The sequence below is a fragment of the Phodopus roborovskii genome, unplaced genomic scaffold, assembly GCF_943737965.1.
Source record: "Phodopus roborovskii unplaced genomic scaffold, PHOROB, whole genome shotgun sequence".
NCBI classification, from domain to species: domain Eukaryota; kingdom Metazoa; phylum Chordata; class Mammalia; order Rodentia; family Cricetidae; genus Phodopus; species Phodopus roborovskii.
This window is the reverse complement of record NW_026126422.1, coordinates 1029454-1051903: the sequence shown is the minus strand read 5'-3', so window position 1 is coordinate 1051903 and position 22450 is coordinate 1029454. Positions and strand designations below refer to the sequence as shown.

Here is a 22450-nt window from a genome sequence, read left to right as displayed (position 1 = left end):
CAAATTTAAAGATACCATTATTTTTTTCTGCAGAGTAGTATTCCATTGTGTAGATGTGCCACATCTTCATTAACCATTCTTCAATTGAGGGGCATCTAGGTTGATTCCAGGTTCTTGCTATTACAAATAGTGCTGCTATGAACATAGTTGAACAGATGTCTTTGTTGCATGGATGTGAATCCTTTGGGTATATGCCTAAGAGGGGGATTGCCGGGTCCTGTGGTTAACTAATTCCCATTTTCCTGAGGAACCGCCATACTGATCTCCAAAATGGCTGTATGAGTTTGCACTCCCACCAGCAGTGGAGGAGTGTTCCCATTTCTCCACATCCTCTCCAACATGAGTCATCATTGGTGTTTCTAATTTTAGCCATTCTGGCAGGAGTAAGATGGTATCTCAAAGTTGTTTTGATTTGCATTTTCCTGATAGCTAAGGATGTGGAGCACTTTCTTAAGTGTCTTTCAGCCTTTTTGATTTCCTCTTTTGAGAATTCTTTCTTCAGTTCTGTACCTCATTTTTTAAATAGGGTTATTTGTTATTTTGTTGACTAGTTTCTTGAGTCTTTGTATATTTTGGAGATCAGCCCTTTGTTGGATATAGGATTGGTGAAAATCTTTTCCCAGTCTGTGGGCTGTCGTATGATCTTGTCCACTGTGTCCTTTGCCTTACAGAAGCTTCTAAGTTTGCAGAGGTCCCATGTATTTATTGTTGCGCTCAGTGTTTGTGCCCCTGGAGTTATGTTCAGGAAGCGGTCTCCTATACCAATTTGTTCAAGGGTACCTCCTACTTTTCTCTTCTAAGAGGTTCAATGTGGCTGGATTGATGTTGAGGTCTTTGATCCATTTGGACTTGAGTTTTGTGCATGGCGACAGACATGGTCTATCTGCAGTCTTCTACACACCCTCATCCAATTGTGCCCGCACCATTTGTTGAAGATGCTGTCTTTGCCCCATTGTATAATTTTAGCTGTTTTGTCGAAAATCAGGTGTTCATAGATGTGTGGGTTAATGTCAGGATTTTCAATTCTATTCCATTGGTCTACCTGTCTATTTTTATGCCAATACCAGGCTGTTTTCAGAACTATAGCTCTGTAGCAGAGCTTAAAGTCAGGAATGGTGATGCCTCCTGACGTTCTTTTATTGTATAGGGTTGTTTTGGCTATCCTGGGTCTTTTGTTTTTCCATATAAAGTTGATTATTATCCTTTCAAGGTCGGTGAAGAATTGTGGTGGGATTTTAATGGGGATTGCATTGAATCTGTGGATTGCTTTTGGTAAGATTGCCATTTTTACTATGTTTATCCTACCTAACCAAGAGCATGGGAGATCTTTCCATTTTCTGGTATCTTCTTTAATTTCTTTCTTTAGAGTCACAATGTTCTTATTATATAGGTCTTTTACTTGTTTGGTAAGTGTTACACCAAGATACTTTATGTTGCTTGTGGCTATTGTGAAGGGTGATGTTTCTCTGATTTCTTTCTCTGCCTCTTTGTCGTCTGAAAAAAATAGGGCTACTGATTTTTTTGAGTTTATCTTGTATCCTGCTAGTTTGCTGAAGGTGTTTATCAGCTGTAGGAGTTCCCTGGTAGAGTTTTTTTGGGTCACTTAAGTAAACTATAATATCATTTGCAAATAAAGACAGTTTGTCTTCTTCCTTTCCTATTTGTATCCCCTTTGTTCTCCTTTTGTTGTCTTATAGCTTTAGCTAGAACTTCCTGTATGATATTGAAGAGATATGGAGAGAGAGGACAGCCTTGTTCTGTTCCTGATTTTAGAGGCATTGGCTTAAGTTTCTCTCCATTCAGTTTGATGTTGGCAGTTGGTTTGCTGTATATTGCTCTTAGTATGTTTAGGTATGTTCCTGTTATCCCTGACCTCTCCATGACCTTTATCATGAAAGGGTGTTGAATTTTGTCGAAGGCTTTTTCTGCATCTAGGGAGATAATCATATGGTTTTTCTTTTTCAGTTTGTTTATATGGTGGATCACGTTGATACGTTTGTAGTATGTTAAACCATCCCTGCATTCCAGGTATGAAGCCTACTTGGTCATGTTCGATGATTTCTCTGATGTATTCTTGAATTCGGTTTGCCAGTATATTATTGAGTATTTTTGCATCGATGTTCATCAGGGATATTGGTCTGAAGTTTTATTTCTTAATTGTGTCTTTGTGAGGCTTGGGTACCAATGTTATTGTGGCCTCATAAAAAGAATTTGGCAATGAACCTTCTGTTTCTGTTTTGTGGAACAGTTTGAGGAGTAGTGGTATTAGTTCTTCCTTGAATGTCTGGTAGAATTCTGCACTGAATCCATCTGGCCCTGGACTTCTTTTGTTTGGAAGGCTTTCGATGACTGCTTCTATTTCATTGTGGGTTATAGGTCTATTTATGTTGTTTGTCTGTTCTTGATTTAATTATGGTAGTTGATAGTTATCCAGAAACTTGTCCATTTCCTTTGAGTTTTCAATTTTTGTGGAATACAGATTTTCAAAGTATGACCTGAAAATTGTTTGGATTTCCTCTGTGTCCATTGTTATGTTCCCCTTTTTGTTTCTGATTTTGTTAATTTGCATGTTCTCTCTCTGCTTTTTCGTTAATTTGGATAAAGGTTTGTCTATCATGTTGATTTTCTCAAAAAACCAACTCTTCGTTGCATTGATTTTTTTGTATTGTTTTCCTGGTTTCTATTTTGTTGATTTCAGTCCTCAAGTTGATTATTTCCTGCTGTCTACTCCTACAGGGTGAGTTTGCTTCTTTCTGTTCTAAGCTTTCCGTTGTGCTGTTAATTCTCTTATGTGACTATCCTCTTTTTTCTTCATATGGGCACTTAGTGCAATGAACTTCCCTCAGAGCACTGCTTTCAAGGTGTCCCATAAGTTCGGGTATGTTGTGTCCTTATTCTCGTTGAATATTAGAAAGTCCTTAATTTCTTTCTTTATTTCTTCTTTGACCCAGGAGTGGTGCAATTGCACATTGTTAAGTTTCCATGAGTTTGCAGGTTTTCTGCTATTTGTGTTGTTGTTGAATTCCAATTTTAAAGCATGGTGGTCCGATAAGATACAGGGGACTATTCCTATTCTCTTGTATCTGTTGAGGTTTGTTATGTCTCCTAGTATGTGGTCGATTTTAGAGAAGGTTCCATGTGGAGCAGAGAAGAAGGTATATTCTTTTGTCTTTGGATGGAATGTTCTATAGATATCTGTTAGCCCCAGTTGAGACATAACATCTGTTAATTCTTTTGTTTCTTTGTTGAGTTTCTGATTTGTGGTCCTGTCTAGTGTTGAGAGTGGTGTATTGAAGTCTCCCACTATAAGTGTGTGAGGTTTTATATGAGCTTTGAGTTTTAGTAGTGTTTCCTGTACAAATGTGGGTGACTTTGTATTGGGGGCATAGATGTTCAGAACTGAGACTTTGTGTTGATGGATTTCTCCTGCGATGAATACGAAATGACCCTCTTTATCTCTTTTGACTAATTTTGGTTTGAAGTCTAACTTGTTAGATATTATGATAGCCACGCCTGCTTGCTTCTTGGTTCCATTTGATTGGAAAATCTTTTCCCAACCCTTTACCCTGAGGTAATGTCTATCTTTGAACTTAGATGTGTCTCTTGTATGCAGCGGAAGGATGGATTCTATGTTTGTATCCATTCTGTTAGCCTGTGTCTTTTTATAGGTGAGTTAAGACCATTAATGTTGAGGGTGAGTAAGGACCATTGATTGTTGATGCTTGTTTGATTTAGGTTTGTTGTTGGCAGTGGTATTTTGAATATATTTCTTCTGCTTTACCCCTGGTTACTGGTATATTTGAATTATCTGTGGCCTACATTTTTGTGGGCATAGGTACCTTCCTTGGGTTGGAGTTTTCCTTCCAATACTTTCTGTAGGGCTGGATTTGTAGATACGTATTAGAAAAATCTGGTTTTGTCATTAAATATCTTGTTTTCTCCGTCTATAGTGATTGCGAGTTTTGCTGGATATAGTAGTGTAGGCTGGCATCTGTGTTCTCTTAATACTTATTGAACATCTATCCAGGACCTTCTGGCCTTGAGAGTTTTCATGGAGAAGTCAGGTGTAATTTTGATAGGTCTGCCTTTATATGTTACTTTTTCCTTCATTACTCTTAATATTCTTTCTATTTTCTATGCTAGGTGTTTTGATTATTATATGTCGAGGGGTCTTTTTTCTTTGGTCCAGCCTATTTGGGGTTCGGTATGCTTCTTGTACTTTCATTGACATGTCCTTCTTCAGATTTGGAAATTTTCCTTGGTGATTTTGTTGAATATGTTTTTGGCATCTTTGAGCTGGGCTTCCTCACCTTCCTCTATGCCTATTATTCTTAGTTTTGGCCTTTTCTCGGTGTCCCACATTTCCTGGATGTTTTGTGTTAAGGATTTGTTGGATTTATGATTGTCTTTGGTCAATGAATCTATTTCTTCTAGTTTATCTTCTGCGCCCGAGATTCTTTCTTCCATCTCTTGAATTCTGTTGGTTATGCTTGCGTCTGTAGTTCCCGATTTTTTGCCTAGTTTTTGTATTTCCAGCATTCCTTTGTTTTGTGCTGCCTTTATTTTCTCTATTTCAGTTTTCAAGTCTTGAACCGTTTCCTTCACCTGCTTAATTGTTTTTTCTTGGCTTTCTGTAATTTCCTTAGGGTAGTTGTTTATTTCTTCCACTTTTTTGTTTTTTCCTCCATTTCTTTAAGGGATTTTCTCACATCTTCTTGGAGGGCTTCTATCATTTTTATGAAGGTAATTTTTAAGTTGTTCCCTTTTGCTTCCTTTCCTTTATTGTTGTGTTCTATTCTAGTTGGTGTAGACTCCCTAGATTGTGGTGGTGTCACACTTGTCTTTCTGTTGTTAGGTGTTTTCTTGTATTGCTGTCTTCCCATAGCTTCTTCCAGTAGGTGTCGGTGGGGTCTCACCCTCTCTCTATGGGACTTTCCCAGTGGGCTTATGTAGGTCAGAGATTCAATATCTGTAGCTCTGGGTGGTCGAAGCTCTATAGGAGGTCTCTCCGCAGACAGGGACCCAGGGATGCGGTCAGGCTGAGGATCTAGTAGAAGCTGCCTCTAGCCAATGACTCTAGCCAATGGCTGGAAGAAGAGGACAAAGCCTGAGCTGTAACTTGGGAAGGTTTTGCAGGATAGTGGGATCTCACTGAAAACTGGAACTCTCCAGCTTGGGCCTTTTTCTTTAGCAGATGCCCTGCTTTGGGGATCAGGGATCTTGCTGGCAGGAACTCAGAGTGGATCAGTGGATATAGGGAGACCTCTAGGAGGGGCCCAGGACTCCAGTAGAGGACTGGAGGTGGGGTCAGAGACCAAGCAGTTGGAAATTACAGGTGGTTCCCTGTGGACAGGCAGGTCTCCTTTGTTCAGAGTTGCTCAGAGAAGTCTCCGAAGTAGGGTGGACTGTTGGCTCCACCCTCTGTCCCAGTGCTCAACCAGAGTGGCAGAACAGTGGGCAGGGTAGGGCACAGGGTAGGAGGTGCAGGCTCGCGGCGGGGATGGGTGGGGGTGTATCAGAGCTCCAAGGGTGCTCTCGATGGGAACAGGACACAGGACCAGTGGGTCATTGGCCAACCCAGGGAGTTTGAGGAGGGGGTGAGGGGGAGAGGTTGTAGGGGAGAGGTTCCCAATTGGTCCCAGACTCACCTCTAGCCAATGGCTGGTAGAAGAGCTTGCTTGTGTTTCTTAGTCAGGATGTTTCACACAAACATTCATACCTGGAAAAGGGAAGGTGGGGATTGCAATATATCAGTCCCAACCACTTAAACACTATGGTGCTTTTGGAAAGAATATATTTGTATTGTGGTTTTCTTATCTGTCAATTGAAATAGAAATAAGCACCTGGCAAATAACAGGTAATCGGTAAACATCAGAAGTTCCTTTGGCCATTTGTTACAGAGTACTCAATGATCTCAAAATGTCAGACCTTAAAACCACAACCTGCTACTTTTCATAATTGCACTAGTAATAGAAAATATGGCGCAATTACTAAAGAGAAGCAATACCTATGGTCTCTCTGGATTATTGTACACAAATAATACTAATAGCAGCATTAATGATAGAGTATTCATCATCATCATCATCATAATCATTATCATAATTGTTATTTATTATTTTTGAAATAAGGTTCATTATGTAGCTTGACTGGAACTCATTTGTAGCGAAGGTTAGCTTCATGATCCTCCTGCCCGCCTCTATCTCTCATGTTCTGGTTGTAGGCTTGTATTTCCTGGCATGGGTAAGTTTGCTTTTATTTTTCCTTTTTTTCTCATCATATTCAGGAGTCTTAGCTATTGTCATGATTTTTGTTTTTTGCTTTAGTGACACTTCATGAAGTATTTAGTAGACCTTGTCCTCCATCCGTGTTATTCTTTTTTCTGCTTGGTCACATCTTTGGTAACGATTTCATTGTTTTTTCCCTTTTGTTATTTAATTAAATTTTTTGATTTACTATGATTTTTTGTTCCAAAATATCAATTCCCTTGTTGAATGTTTTCCCCTGTGCTTAGATTTTCATTAGTATCATCATTTTTTACATGCATTTTGTTGGATCATTCAAACTTTGGCTGCCCTCTTTCCTCTCCAGGGCCACTGAATTAATCTGCTTGTTCGTATTCTTTTTGAGGTCACTGATTATTCTTACTAGTAAACTCCATCTGGCTTTTATTTATTTAACTGTCTGACTTTAGAATAGTTATGGCCTTTGGGAAGGTTCATGTTGCCTTGCATTTAAAACATTTCTTGTGTTTCTGTTAAGGTTTTATTGGGGACTCTTTCCCCCATCAAGGGCAGGTTTTGCTTTCCAAATTTTCTTGGTCACAGTATGAGGAGTTCACATAGGCAGTTGGCAGCTGTGTCCAGGAGCCATTGTTTCCTTATAGTAATTCACCGCCTCTTCCTGAAATCCGCACTTTTCCATTTTGATCCCCGGGGCTTGGGAAGAGGAAGTACATTATGCTTGTACCGTTTAAGGCTGAGCATTCTGCAGTCTCTTATTTTCTACGCTTTGATCTGTTGTGTGTCTTTGTGTTAGTCACTATCCATTGCAGATAGATGTTCTTGTAATAAAGAGTGAGATATATATTTATCTGTGGGTGTAACAAGTAGTCATTAGGGGTTGGTTTAATACTAAGTTCAGTGGGTTGTGTAGGTTTTGTCTTCAGAAATGGAGCTTTACCATCAATTTGTGGTGAGCAATCAAGAGCCTTGGTAATAGCCTAAGTTGTTTGGGGATTTCTATGGAGTCCCTGTGGCCAACATTTTGATTAGATGTAATGAAATCCCAGATATTGGGAGTGTCATTTGGTGACATGAGTTATCTAGTTGGGCTTAATTTCCTCAATGATTTGGCAATTTCACTTAGGGCACCTTCATTCATGTATATATTTTAGGAAGCTTCTACTGTAGGGTGTTTCTATATGACTCATCATATGGCTTATAATTTTAGCTGTCCCCTCCATAGTTTCCTTCCTTCCCATTTGATCCTCCCACTTTAGTCCCCTACCTCATCTATCCATAACAATCTATTTTGATTACCCTTCCTAGAGGAATTTCCTCCCACCCCATCAGTTTGTTACTCTATACCTAATGTCTATGGTTATATGGATGGTAGCTTGCTTATCAGTGACTTTAACATCTGACATCCACATATAAGTGAATACATAAAATGTTTGTCATTATGGTTCTGTGTTACCTCACATAGGATGATTTTTCTAGCTCTATCAATTTACCTGTGAATTAGTATTATCTTTTAATGGCTGAGTAGTATTTCATCATGTAAATGTACCACCTTTTCTCTTCTCATTCATATGTTGATTGACATCTAGGCTATTTTAAATTCATGGCTATTGTATATAGAGCAGCAATGAACATGGTGTCTGATGAAGAGTTATAGCTAGATCTTGAGGTAGATCAATTCTCATCTTCTTGAGGAATCATCCCACTGATTTCCTTAGTGGTTATACAGTTTGCTTTCCCACCAGCAGTGGATGAGCATTTTCCTTACTCTACATCCCCACCATCAAGAGTTGTCATTTGCTTTACTGATCTTGGCCATTCCCATGGGTTTTAGATGAACTCTTAAAGTAGTTTTGATTTACATTTCTTTGATAACTAAGGATGTTGAACATGTATTTACATGCTTGTCAGTCATATATGTTTCCTCTTCAGAATCTCTGTTTTGATATGTATCCCAGTTTTTAATTTGGTTATTCTTTTGATGTCTAGATTTTATATATTTTAGAAATTAGCCCTCTATTGGATGTGTGGTTGGTAATATCATCTTCCCATTCTCTGGGCTGCCCCATTGTCTGAATGATGGTGCCCCTTGTTGATCTTAGTGCTGTGCTATCAGTGCTCTGTTTGAGAACTCTGCTTCTGTGCCAATGAGCTCAAAGCTATTCCCCTTTTTCTTTTATCAGGTTCCATGTATCTGCTTTTATGTTGAGATCTTTGATCCATTTAAGCTGAGTTTTGTGCAGAATGGCAAGTATCAATATATTTTTGTTCAAAAGACATGCAGACACATGTCTGCACAATTTGTTGAAGATGTGGTCTTTTGCCTTTATTATCAAAAATTAGTGTTAATATGTATGTGGATCTATGTCCGGGTCTTCAATTCCATTGATCAACATGTCTGTGTTATGAATAACATACTTATTAGTACAGTAGTGCAATTTGAGGTTGGGGCGAGCGATATCTCAAGCAGTTTTTATTATTCAGGATTGTTTTAGCTATCCTAGTTTTGTTTGTTTACATATGAAGCTGAACACTGTCCTTTAAATTTCTGTGAATAATTACATTGGAATTTTGGTAGGGATTGCATTAAATCCATAGATTGCTTTTGGTAGGTTGGCTGTTTTCCCTATATTAATCTTACTGATCCATGAGCATGGGAAATCTTTCCATCTTCTGGTATCTTCTTCAATTTCTTTCTTCAATGTCTTGAAGTTTCTATCATACAAATAGTCATAATTTGGGTTACTATTTCTGTGAAGAGACACCATGACCACAACATTTCTTATATTGGAAAGGATTTAATTGGGACTGGTTTACAGTTTCAGACATTTAGTCCATTATTGTCATGGTGGGAAGCATAGCAGTGTACAGGAAGACATGGTGCTAGAGAAAAGCTGAATGTTCTACATCTGGGTATGCAGGAAGAGACCATGAGCCACAGGCCTTTCTTGAGCATCTGAGATCTCAAAGTCCTACCCCAGGAACACATTTCCTCCAACAAGTCTGTACCTACACCAACAAGGTCACACCTCCTAATATTGCCACTCCCTATTATCCTATGGGGCCACTTTTTATTCAAACTTCCACGTAAATCTTGGTTGCTGAGTTAGAGTTACCCCAAGATGTTTTATGTTTTTGTATGTGGTAAAAGGCACTGTTTCTCTGACTACTTTCTTAGTTGATTTGTCCTTTGTATATAAGTAGGCCACAGAGTTTTGTGTATTAATTTTGTGTCCTGATACCTTGCTGGAAGTAAAGTAAGTACTTTACAGCTGAGTAAGACTGATGAATACTTTTATCCTCTGCTAGCCATCTTTCCCTATATAACTCCCATCACAAAATTTCCTTTCTTCCAAGTAGCGTGTTTTTGATTTTTTGTGACATGGTACCATCATTGAGCCCTGTATGGCCCAGGAGTAACTATGTAGTCCAGGTTTGCCTTGAACTCATAGAGATTCACTTGCATCTCCCTCCCAAGTACTGCTATTTACTTTATTTTATAACTTGCTGAGTTTTACTAGGGTCATCTATGTGGCCATACATTGAACATGGGAGTATGATGCCTCAGTGGTTGAGTGACTGAATCAATGTCTACCTCACCTCAGTATCTTTTCTTTGTTAATAGTTCAGTAGTGAAGGGTGGGGCCCTGTGAATACTTTGTTTATATGTGATTGACTATTGACAGGCCTAGTCTTGTGAAAGTTCACTGGAGGTAGCCATAGCTGCTGTAATATTATGATTACAATGGTTCTATCATGCCAGGAGGATATGGTAGACTTTCAGGGAGAAATTCTTTAGCTGTGGAAAGCCAAATGAGAGATATATGAAAAGGTACAAATTTAACTTTATTTACTTATTTCTATCACCACGTATACTATATCAAGGTAATAAGGTATTTGCTGGTGAATATCTATCTATCATCTATCTATCTATCCATCTATCATCATCTATCTATCTACCTACCATCATCTGTCTGTCCATCTGTCTATCATCTATCTATTGTATCTTGTCTTAATATAATAAGGAACTCAGTTCTATGATTAATAAGATTAATTTTTATTTATTTAAAAGTATTTAAGTAAAAGTTTACTTCTTTGCATTAAGCATGTGTATTTAAAGTAGAACATTCCCTGTTGCCTATTTGTTTGGATATTGATTAATGGAAGTGTGAGAGACAGTGAAGCTTTTCTTCTTGTTGCTGCTCTATGAAGAGCCCCATGCCCATGATAAGTAGGAACCCTCACCCAAACCCCTGAGCTTCACTCTAAGCCAGAGGCATGTTTAAGAGGAAAGGCTAGTTATATACCCAGAATGAAAGGGCATTTGAATCATTTTTTTTCTTTCTTTAACCATGTGAGAAACTAGATATAGTTTTTGGACTTTATCAGCAGAGGGCAGCAAAGCTTCAGGCAGAATGCTTCCAGGGCCAAATGCAGCTTTGCTCAGGACAGTTTTTTCTTTCCTTGTGCTGTTAGGAAGTATTTCCTCTTAGTGACAGGCTCTGGTTATAGCCTATAAGAGTTATCCAATCTTTTCTTAGGTATTGTATAAAGAAAAGCCTTTCTTAATGTATTTATTTCTTTCTGTAACTTAGGGAGTACCAGGACCTGGAAAGTATGAAATTAAAAGTCAGTTTCAGAAGACACCAAGTATGACAGCGAATGTAAACGATGCATCTTCCTTTTTTCTCTCTGAATCAGAGGTAATTGTGTACAGCCATTTTCATATACCTAGTGTAATAGGTATGATGTGAAGCCAGTAACAAATCCAAAGGTGTTTATGATAAGTATAAAATGCAAAATGACATACAGCAAATTAGCAATGGGCAGGGTCAGGGTAAAACATTGTAAAATTGTGGGTAGAGTTTTGTGAAATAAGATTGAATTTAAGAATAATACACAGGTGAATATTTGAATTGGTACTATCTATGAAACATTTTTTTCTCTTAATCAAATTTGCACTACCCAAACTATTTGCACTACCCAAACTATTTTCTTCATGGGGAGAGCTAATCAGGCATGCAGGGTGCATCTATGGGGACGAGGGGAGCCCAAAGTCTCTTCTGGAAGGAAAAACCACCTCTCTGCATTTGACCGGGATCTGAGACAGAGCCCTTTCCCAACACCTCTCTAGGATGGCCAAGGGCATGAGGGCCAAGGTGCAGGGCAGCCGTGGGGGAGAGGCTGAGGCTACTACAGACAGATCAATAGACAGACAGAGAGATAGGAGAGGGCACTGGCCCTTCCTTTACTCCTCATCCCAGCCTCGGCTCATGGCTTGCACCACAGCTCCGTAGAATTGGCTCCAGGCGGCCTTTGTGGCTGGTGTGAAGTCAGGACCCAGGCACTTCTCCAGCATGTAGAGCAGGGACTCACCCACTGTCGAGAAGGAGCTGAGCCTCACTCCCACAGCCCGGTGCTTCCTGCCCAAGCCAGCCAGGTACTCCTCCAGAGAAGACTGGTCCTCCGCGTTGGTCACTGCAGCATCAATTACCAGCATTACCTTCCTAATGTGGTCCAGGAATTCTGGGGAGGAGAGACAGTCCTCAGGGCTGGAGAACTGTTCAAATGATCAGAAATACCAATTTTATTCTTAATATGTACATTGTTAATGCATACATGGAGTATTAAATGTAGCCCATGTGGAAACATGTAACTTTTGGAGAATGGCATAAAGGTATTCTGTCATACCTGCCATTGGTCATATGTGACCTTTCCTAGTGATGAACATGCAGTCAGAGCATTGGTTCCATAGCAACTGCTTCACATCCTTTCAGGAACACGCTAAGCACTAAGCAGACTGAAAGATGTTTATGGCATTTCTATGGCAAGGAAATGAAGAGTCTGATAAGCATTTGTAATGCGGAAGCCTCCAGGTATGGTGGTTGTGAAATTTATCTACTTGTGCTATGTGCAGCTCTGATTATTTTATTTAACTTGGGAAAGTTATTAACTTTCAGGTGACTATAGACAACTACTTTGCTTTCAGTACATTTAAGATCTCCTCCTTGGAGACAGGTAGATAGATTAAAGATATATTTTATAGATATAATTAAGATTGAATTTTAATGAGTTAGATTTTGTATTGAGGCACTGGAGAGGCTCAAGAGTGAATATTAGATTTTAGTCTTGAGCAACTTAATAGTACTTAAGGCACTGCACAAGGGGTTATATAAAGGATAGTGTGTGTGTGTGTGTGTGTGTGTGTGCGTGTGTCCTTGATTTTTAAAAATATAGTTTTTGTACAGCACTTTCAAGTTTTTATGCAACTTCCAATTATCTAATATATAGTTGTAATCTTATGTCATTTGTCACCAAAATTGAATTATATTTTGTAAACAGAAAAGAGAAATAATAATTTTGTTCAAATGGATGATAGTGAAAGAGTGTAATGGCAGAAGACACAGAGGAGATAAAGGCAGTCTGTTCAGTTGCATATAAAAAGATATATTAATTATCACAATAGAAAAAGAAACAGTCCAATTAAGAAGGTAGTCTTAGGGGTCAAATTTTATGCTGTGTAGGCATAAATATTGTTATGTTTCTGGGAAATTTTAGACATATTTTAGGAAAGGTCTAGTATTTTACCAAAATTCAATGAATCTCCTCATGTTTTCACATAGTATTTTACAAAACACAATTATTTTCTTTGTAACCATGGTTCCAAGCTCTGGGTGAACTTTAGAATCACCCATGGGATTTTTTAAATTGACACAACCAGGAGCCAACTTGTTCTCCTGTTTCTCTTAGAGATCAGTTTATTTGGCCTTAATATTCACTTATTTTTACAAAATGCTTAACACATATTTGATGAACTGCAATTTTGTATAAGAAAGAAGGGCAAAAGGCAAACATACACATAACTGTTTAGTTTTATAACACACAGAGAGTATGGACCAGAAAGCAATGATGTAGGCTGTCTGGAAAGGATGGCTAGGAGCTGGGATGGGCCTTGGATGCTATGGTATATGCACAGTGGTTTTCAGGACTTGTGCATGTTGGTTGATATTATGCTGGCAGTGTGAACTTTGCCATCCTGTGGGCGAATTTCTACCACAGAGGCAAGTTCACATAGACATTGAGTGGAATGAGAGGCAACAATGAATGAATGCTTCCTTGCATCTTTTAAAAAGCATGATAGCATTTCATATATTCACAAATGGTAAAATTAAATCGGAATAGAAAGAGGTAAAAACAACTTTCTAAAACTAAAAGCTAATGGAAACACATTCCTTTTACCACAGCATAGGGAGTTAAAGGCAGAAATGCCCCAGGGAACCAGTATTTGACCATGTCAGTATTGGAGGCTCTGAAGTTTGCTGGCCAGCCCATCTAACCAAGTGACCTCCAGGTCCACGAAAGACCCTGTGTCTGAAACTAAGGTGGAGAAGCAATTGAAGAAGAGTTCTGACCTGACCTCTGCCCCACCACTACACACTGGCATTTGTAGGCACATACACCCATGCACGCACGCACGCACGCACGCACGCGCACGCACACACACACACACACACACACACACACACACACACACACACACACAGCTCCCTCACACATGTACACAAAGAGAAATATAACACAAATCATGTTAGATAGGATAGTCCTTTGGTAAGCAAAGAATATTTGAAAGTTTAAACAGTCCATATATTGTCATCTAGAACTAGAATCTCAACATTATTTCTTTCTAAAGGAAGGGAAACACACCTGTACATAACAGTATTAGTATATCAGAGATTTTACCAAAAGTTCCATGTTTTATGTTTCAATGACCAAAAGATCTTAATTCATCTGTGTTGTCTTTTCTGCATGGAGAAATAGACTCTAGCTACGGTGTCACTTAGAAGGCAGCTTTTAACTAATCAGGTGTGGAATCTTCTAAGTTTCTAATCTTCTGTATTTTTGTTTTTGGTTTTGTTATTTTTTTGTACATTTCCCTAGAGATTTGCACCTATCAAATCCAGTACCCCAGCTCCTGGCACATATGATGAAATACGAACTTCTTTTAAGTGCTTGAAGAAAACATCAGGACAGGATTCGCCATTTGGACAAAGTGCTGCCCGGTTCATACGGGACTCCCGGGCACAGGATATGCCAGGTTCGCTGCTCATCTTTTACCCTAACTGTATGCAACTTATTGTCCTCAACAAGATGGTACATGAATGAATTCAGTTTACTTAAGTCCTATGCTTAGTGACATTATTTAAAGTAATGAGTGTAAGTACTGACTAAGTGGTAAGCAGACAAGTCAGTATATAGTGAAGTTTTAGTTAGATCAGGTAACAGAGCCAATTTAATAGAACATACATAACTTTAAGTACTTATTCAAATATGTCCCCTTTCACTAATGGATATCTATCCACCCATACAGACTTCTTTTGAAAAACTGAACCATTTAGAGGATACTTAAAATATTTACTGCACGTATCTGAGTGTTTTAACAAAAAAACTTTCACCATCGTAGAAAGTTCTTTGCTTTTTTAGTGAAAAAATATTCATTCAGACTACCCTATAGAAAATACTCTGAGTTATAGCTTTTTTTCTGTAAAGAAGTGATGCGAGATGTCATTCTGTATATGTTTCTCATACTGGTTAATGAATAAAGCACTGTTGGCCAATAGGAAAGGAAGATAGGAGGGACTAGGAGACAAGGAGGAAATAGGAAGTAGTAAGTAGAAAGGAGGAGTCAAGATGGAGAGCCTGGAGAGAACAAAACTGCCATTCCTCCGCTCTCAGTAAGACCACGTGGAAATACATAGAATTGGGTTAATAATTAAGACAGAGCTAGCCAATAAGAAACTAGCACCTGGCCAATAGCATTGTATCAAATACAGAGTCTCTGTGCATTATTTGGGGCTGGCGTGGCGGCGGGACAAGACTGGCGGCGGGAGGAAAAACCTTACTCATTACAAAGAAGGAATGAATAAATACAATAAGAGTAGTGACAGGAAAAGTAGGCAATAGATGATTTTTTTTTTTTGCCTGTGAAATATTTTTTACATCAACCTTCTAACATTGTTTACCTTAGTGATTTATTTATGTATTCTCTATTGAGCTTTAGTTTACACATAATAAAAATAATTTTAAGTGTACAGATCTATGATCTTGATAAATGTATTAGTCAGCTATCATTCAAAGAGGCTCATATGCTATATTAAGCAAAACAGCACTTATAATTGATATTAAGTAGCACAGATTCTAGTTGTCTTGGCTGGTTTTATTGTCAACTTGACACAACTCTAGCTGGGGAAAACCATCTCAACTGAAGAATTGTCTCTAATCAGATTAGCCCTTGGGCATGGCTACGGAACATTTTTCTTGATTGCTAATTGATGTAGGTGGACCCAACTCACTGTGGGTAGGACCATTCCTGGATATGTATGTGTGCCTGGACTACATAAGAAATGTAGCTGAGCAAGCCAGGAGAGGCAAGTCACTCAGCAGTGTTCTTTTATGGGCTCTGCCTTAGTTTCTGTCCCCAGGTTTCTGTCTTGAGTTCCTACAGTAATAGAAACCAAACCAGAACAGAAAACTGGTGCTGAAGCCCTATAGACTACAGCCAGGATTTCTGAATCTTCTTCGAATCCCCCATGACAGTGCCCCTTACCAGCAGGAAGTAGTTTGGAAAGAACGACGCCCAAATTCCCAAATATTGTGTATAAATGTTTGTTTTCATTTAATTGGACTTTGTTATATAAAATAAAATAATAAAATAAAAAAATGACCAAAAAAAAAAAAAAAAAAAAAAAAAAAAAAACGAACTGGTGCTGAGATCTTGACAGTGTTGCTCTGATGGACCAGATTGTGTTTCTTGAGGGGTTTTGGAGATTAGGGCTCGACAAAGCTGTTGAATGCTCAGAAGTTATGGAAGCTTGGAAAAGAAGACATTGAGGGAGATGTGGAGGTTGGAGGCCTGGCTTGTGAAGTTTCAGAGAGAAGCAAAGACTCTATTAGGACTGTTTGTATGAAATTTTGGATTAACAATTCCAAAGTGGAATGCTTGCTTTACTGGGAAAGTTGGTTCTGGTTAGCACTGGCTGAAGAATCAGTTGTGTTTGATAAGATACCGGCACCACAGAGGTAAAATCTGAGGTGTATTCTCTCAGGGTCACCAGACAGATAATGTGGTCTAGAGGGTCAAAACTGCATCTCAAGCTGGTAGCCAAACTTGATAATGGGTAGAGTCTCCCATGTGGTACTGATTTTGAAAGCATAAAGTATCATTGAGAGTAGATGCAACTTAGCACCATTTGGGAAGGTTGGAGTCCCTGCAAAGAAGCCAGGTGGCTATTGATGCAGGGGTCGCCTCACTTGTAGTGGAGACCCCACCCAGGCTTGACACTGTTGAGGAGAGAAGTTGATGTTGGCACCTTGAGGCAGGGTTTAAGTCCATGGAGAGGGCCCAGGAGAGGCAACCTCTGCTGAAGAGGACATCTTAGCATACTGGAAATGCCAGGAGTATGGGGTGACCACCAAAGGTGTGGAGTAGAGCTAGCACAAGATGCCAAGACAAGCTGTGTGCTGTGAGTAGTAGGACAGGAAAGGTGGAGCTGCCCAAACTCTTTAGATCCCAGAAGATTGTGACTCTCAGATGACAGACACTGAAGTGTTTACACATAGTGTTTCAGTCTGATTGTTCCTATGCCCTGGTTGTTTTTGGTCAATTTTTTTTTTTTTTAAAATCACTGCAACAGAAATCAAAGTAGGCCACTAGGAAAGATTAGGGTATTAGGTAGGGATTTAAGGAGTCCTACTAAAGGCAAGAGGAGGATGTTTAAGTAATCTAGGCTGTGCGAGTTATCGTGGAAGGAATAATTTGGTAGCTCTGATTTGATGATTTGATACCTTGTGGATCCAGGATGTCACTAGGGAGGAATGTAGCTACCATCATTCTCAGGACATTCCTTCTCAACACATTGGAGATTCCCTTTGTCAATGATTTCCCGGAATGGCCACTACAGCTTGGTATAGTATGTGCTTTTTAGAAAGGTATCAAGCTGCTAGCTTTTTCACAACACTAACCACTGCTGTTATCAAGTTTTGGAATAGTCCCACCACTCTTTAAAGTTTCTCACATGCACCATTAACATTAATGTCCACCCCCATGCTTGTCTCCAGGCAACTGTTCTGAACCTATGTTTTAGAAATTTTTGTATAAGTAGACTCATTTAGAATTTTGTCACTGCTTTCTTTGCATGCTCTGACATTCATTCATATTTACTCATTAACTTTGTAAGCCTTTGATAAATTTTTAAAAAGTGTCTATACTGTTGTGTTTTAGCCAGAAATAATATGGACCCCACTCTGAAATGTTTATGTAGTGTTGCTGAGTTCAAAAAAATTCTTAGGAAGTGTACTTATTCTTATATGCAATATTCATCATAATTTTAGGTCCTGGTTTTTATGATATTTCAAGGAACACTTTAATTGCCAAGGTTAAAAAACCCCGCTTGAAGAAACCAAAGAAAACTGGATTTACTTCTTCCATTCCTCGAACTTCATTGAAAACTCAGAAAGAAGAATCCAGAAATCCAGGACCTTGTGATTATCAGGTGATATGTTAATGGAAATGTTTATGTATAATATGTTTATGTATAATACTAAGAAATTAGCATTCTCTAAATTTTCATGGTATAGTAGAATTGCGAGGAATTCCTATAACTATGTTCCATATGGTTTGAAAAGTTGAAGACTCATCACATTGATCAGTGGGTGAATGGCAGGAACAAAAAATAACTTACAAACTGAAGTTCTAGAGATTACAGATGTCGCGTTTGAAAGAATCGGCACTAAAGCTATGCTCAGGGAAAAGTAATCAGGAAGGTAAGGTCCAAGCTTTAGACCAAGAAATGGAGATATTTAGTACATAATGGTTAAGGGTTAGGGAGAGTTAACCAGATGGCTAGTTTAAAATGGTTAAGTTTTCTAATGAGGAGAAGCTTCTGTATGAGATTTGATATATTTATATAATGTATGACATATGATATGTAATTCTATATCACATAGATTATACACAGTACAAGTATGTACAATATGATGATATAGTTACATATGATATAATTTATAAAATTTTTATTAGTGTATATTCACTGTAAATGGTAATGGGTTATATAAGGTCATTTTAAACGTGTGTGTGTGTGTGTGTGTGTGTGTGTTTTCACATGCCATGGGATATCTATGTGGGCCAGAGGGTAAGTTTCAGGAGTCAGCTTCCTGCCTTCACCATGTAGGTTCTGGAAATGAACTGGAACTTCAACCTTGGGAGCCAGTGTCTTTTCCCACTGAGCCATCTTTGGTCACAAAGTGATATTCTTGCACAGGTATTTAATATGTATAATATAATTCTAAGATGAGGTAATGACATTGACAGTGCAAACAATGTAAAATATAATGTGCTTAAGGATTTCAAGACTCAGTAATACCACTCCTGGGCATGTACCCAAAGGATACTCCATCATACCTCAAGGATACTTACTCACCTATGTTCATAGTAATCTTATTCATAATAGCCAGAACTTGCAAACAACCTAAATACCCATCACATGAAGAAAAAATGGTACATTTCTACAGTGGAGTATTATTCAACTGTTAAAATTATGACATTGGGAAATTTAAAGGCAAATGGATGGATCTAGAAAAAAAATCATCCTGAGTGAGGTAACCCAGACCCAGAAAGACATAGTATGTACTCACTTATAAGTGGATATTAGCTCTGCTGTAAAGAATAACAAAGTGGCTAGATAACAATGCAGGCCCAAGGGGGATTGATGGATCTCCCTGGGAAGAGGGAATAGGAGATATTTTTGTAGGTGGACAGGGCATGGAAACATGAGGGACCAGGTTGGGAATGGATGAAGAGGAAGGTTACTGAAAGAGATAACTGGAAAGGGAGAACATTTTGGGGTCAGAAAGGAACCCGGTACAAGGTAAACTCCCCAGAATCTACAAGGACCCCTGTTAAAACTCCTAGCAACAGTGCGCCTATAGCCTGAACTGTCCATTTCCTATGAACAGGCAAGACTTCCAGGGTAGGAATTGGGGCACCAACCAGCCACATAATCTTTGACCTACAGTCTGTCTTGCTTATGGGATGTTCTGGGGTAAGGGTGGCACAGAGATCGTGGGAGTAGCTAACCAATGACTGGTCCAGCCTGAAACCCGTGCCGTGACAGTGCGTCCACTCCTGACACTGCCCGGAGTTCCAGGACTCAATGGCTGGATGACCCAGAGACTTAGGATAAAACCAAACACTATTGGAGAAAAAATGTCAATGTAATGATGCCTAATGATATTCTGCCATACTCATAAATTGGTGACTACCCAGTTGTTATCAGAGAGCTTTCTTTCAGTAACCGATAAAAACAAATGCAGAGCTCTATAGCCAAAGATTAGGCTGAGTTCAGGGATCCTGACAAAGAAAGGGAGGAAGGATTGTAGTAGCGGTCAAGGCCGTCACAAGAAAAGCCATAGAAACAGCTAAGCAAGGCTCATAGGATCTCAGAGTCTGATCGAACAACCAGGGAATCTGCATGGGATCGACCTAAGCCCTCTACATATATGTGACAGTTGTGTAGCTTTGTCTACTTATGGGACTCCTAACAATGGGAGCAGGGGATGTCCCTAAGGCTTTGACTGGGTCTTTGGAACATGGGTTGCCTTGCTCAGCCTCACTACAAGGGGGAGTGCTTAGACTTACTGCAATGTGATATGCTATGCTTTGTTGATACCCATGGGAGGCCTACCTTTCTCACAGAAACAGAGGAGGAATGGATTGGAGGTGTGTTGATGGAGGGAAGTTGGGGAGAAAGGAGGAAGGGGAAACAGTGGTCTGGATGTAAAATAGATACACTTAATTTTTAAAAAGGTGGGAATTGTATAAGTATTTAATCCAATGCTCTGAATTAATGGTACAAGAGCATTTTTGCATTTTATTATATAGAAAATATGTTATTAAACATTAAGTTTTTAGCACTCTTATATTTTTGAAACGTATTTTTTTTCAGAATAGTTTTCTAAGCAGACTTCCACAACATTTTAATGTAAATATTTTATTGCATCTGCATTTTTCATGGCTCCATTTTAAATACGATTTTATATTAAACAGCTTTCAAAGATGTTATACTTTTACCTCAAACAGAGGTCATGCTAACTGCCCATTATACAAATCTCAGGTTCCTTAGACCCACATTTTCTTCCACAGAGCCATTGTTTACAAGTATCCATTGGTCTCTAGTATGCCCTCTGCACAGGAAGGACTGGTACAGGTCTGCTTACACATCCAGTCATGATGGGTAACAAGCTCTTTGTCTCTGGCTCAGGAGCCTTGTGTCTTCTGTTAGCACCCAAAAACTAACAATAATTGGTAGCTTGAAACATGATGTAATAGGAGACTCTGATATTCACATTTAATTAATTTATAAGCATTTTTATTATTGGTTTTCTTTTTATACCCCACAGCCCTCCACAGTATAACAGTCTTCAATAGCTATCTGGTTTTGTTAACTTATTTTCCAGCAAAGCCATAAGTTTATTACTGAGTAGTTAAATGAACAAGTTTAACATGAATAAATCTGCTATAAAGTTTTTTAGTCTTTTGATTGGTGTATTTTTTTTTTATATTTCTCAACTTCATTTCAAACTTTTTTCAAATATCTTTTTTTATATTTTATTATAAATCATTTTATTTTACATATCAATCCCAGTTCCCTCTCTCTCACATCCTCCCAAGCCCCTAACCCCACTCTCTATCCATTCCCCAGGGAGAGTGAGGCCTTCCATGATGGATCATCAAAATCTGTTAAGTTATTTGGGCATGGCCTAGGCCCTCCCCCATGTCTCTAGGCTAAGGGGGGTAACCCTCCATGGGAAATGGGTTCCCGAAGTCTGTTTGCACTAGGGCTACATCCTGGTTCCACACCTGAGGCCCCATAGCCTGCCCAGTCCTCCTTGCTGACACTCATATTTATGGGGTCTGGTTTGGTCATATGTTGGTTCTCCAGCAGTCAGACTGGGGTCCATGAGTTCCCACTTGCAGTCAGCTGTTTCTGTGGGTTTTTCCAGCATGGTCTTCACCCCTTTGTTCATCTTTCCTCCCTCTCTGAAACTGGATTCCAGTTGTTTGACTCAGTGCTTAGCTGTGGGTGTCTGCTTCTGCTTCCATCAGCTACTGGATGAAGGCTCTAGGATGGCATATAAGGTAGTCATCAACCTCATTATAAGGGGAAGGACACTTAAGGTAGCCTCTCCACTATTGCTTAGATTCCTAGTTGGGGTCATGCTTGTAGATCTCTGGACATTTCCCTAGTGCCACATTTCTCTTTAAACCTATAATGGCTCCCTCTATTCATGTGTCTCTTTTCTTTCTCTCCTCTATTTATCTCCCCACTCAATCTTCCTGATACTTCATGTTCTCCTCCTCCCTGTTGAGAATTCTCTATTTAGTTCTATACCCCACTTTTTAATTCAATTAGTTGGTGTTTTGGTGACTACATTCTTGTGTTTGTATATTTTGGAAATCAGCCCTCTGTCAGATGTGGAATTGGTAAAGATTTTTTTCCCATTCTGTGAGCTGTTGTTTTGTTGTTTTGTCTTATTTACTGTGCATTTTACCTTACACAAGCTCCTTGGTTTAAGGAGGTCCCATTTATTAATTGTTGATCTCAGTGTCTGTGCTACTGGTATTATGTTCAGGAAGTGGTCTCCTGTGCCAATTTGTTCAAGGGTACCTCCCACTTTCTCTTCTAAGAGGTTCACTGTGGCTGGGTTTATGTTGAGGTCTTTGATCCATTTGGACTTATGTTTTATGCATGGTGATAGATACGGATCTATCTGCAATCTTCTCCATGTCTGTATCTGGTTATGTCAGGACCATTTGTTGAAGATGCTTTCTTTTTTGCATTGTATAGTTTTAGCTTCTTTGTCAAAAACCAGGTGTTCATAGGTGTGTGGGTTTATGTCAGGGTCTTCAATTTGGTTCCATTGGTCTACCTGTCTGTTTTTGTGCCAATACCAAGCTGTTTTCATTACTATAGCTCTATAGTAGTACTTGAAGTCAGGGATGTTGATGCTTCTAGAAGTTCCTTCATTGTTCAGGGTTGTTTTGGCTATCCTTTTGTTGTTGTTGTTGTTTTTCCATATGAGTTGAGTATTGTTCTTTCAAGGTCAGTGAAGAGTTGTGCTGGGATTTTGATGGGGATTGCATTGAATCTGTAGAT

The 22450-nt window shown here is 39.0% G+C and overlaps 1 protein-coding gene across 1 annotated transcript in view; it reads left to right on the top strand.

Moving 5' to 3' along the window:
- Stpg2 (sperm tail PG-rich repeat containing 2) overlaps positions 1–22450 on the top strand; it is a 465521-nt gene that overhangs the window by 79589 nt on the left and 363482 nt on the right. The window contains exons 7-9 of the mRNA XM_051185397.1: positions 10835–10942; positions 14178–14334; positions 17628–17788. Coding sequence (XP_051041354.1) covers positions 10835–10942; positions 14178–14334; positions 17628–17788 — 426 coding nt within the window. The remainder of the gene's footprint in view (positions 1–10834; positions 10943–14177; positions 14335–17627; positions 17789–22450) is intronic.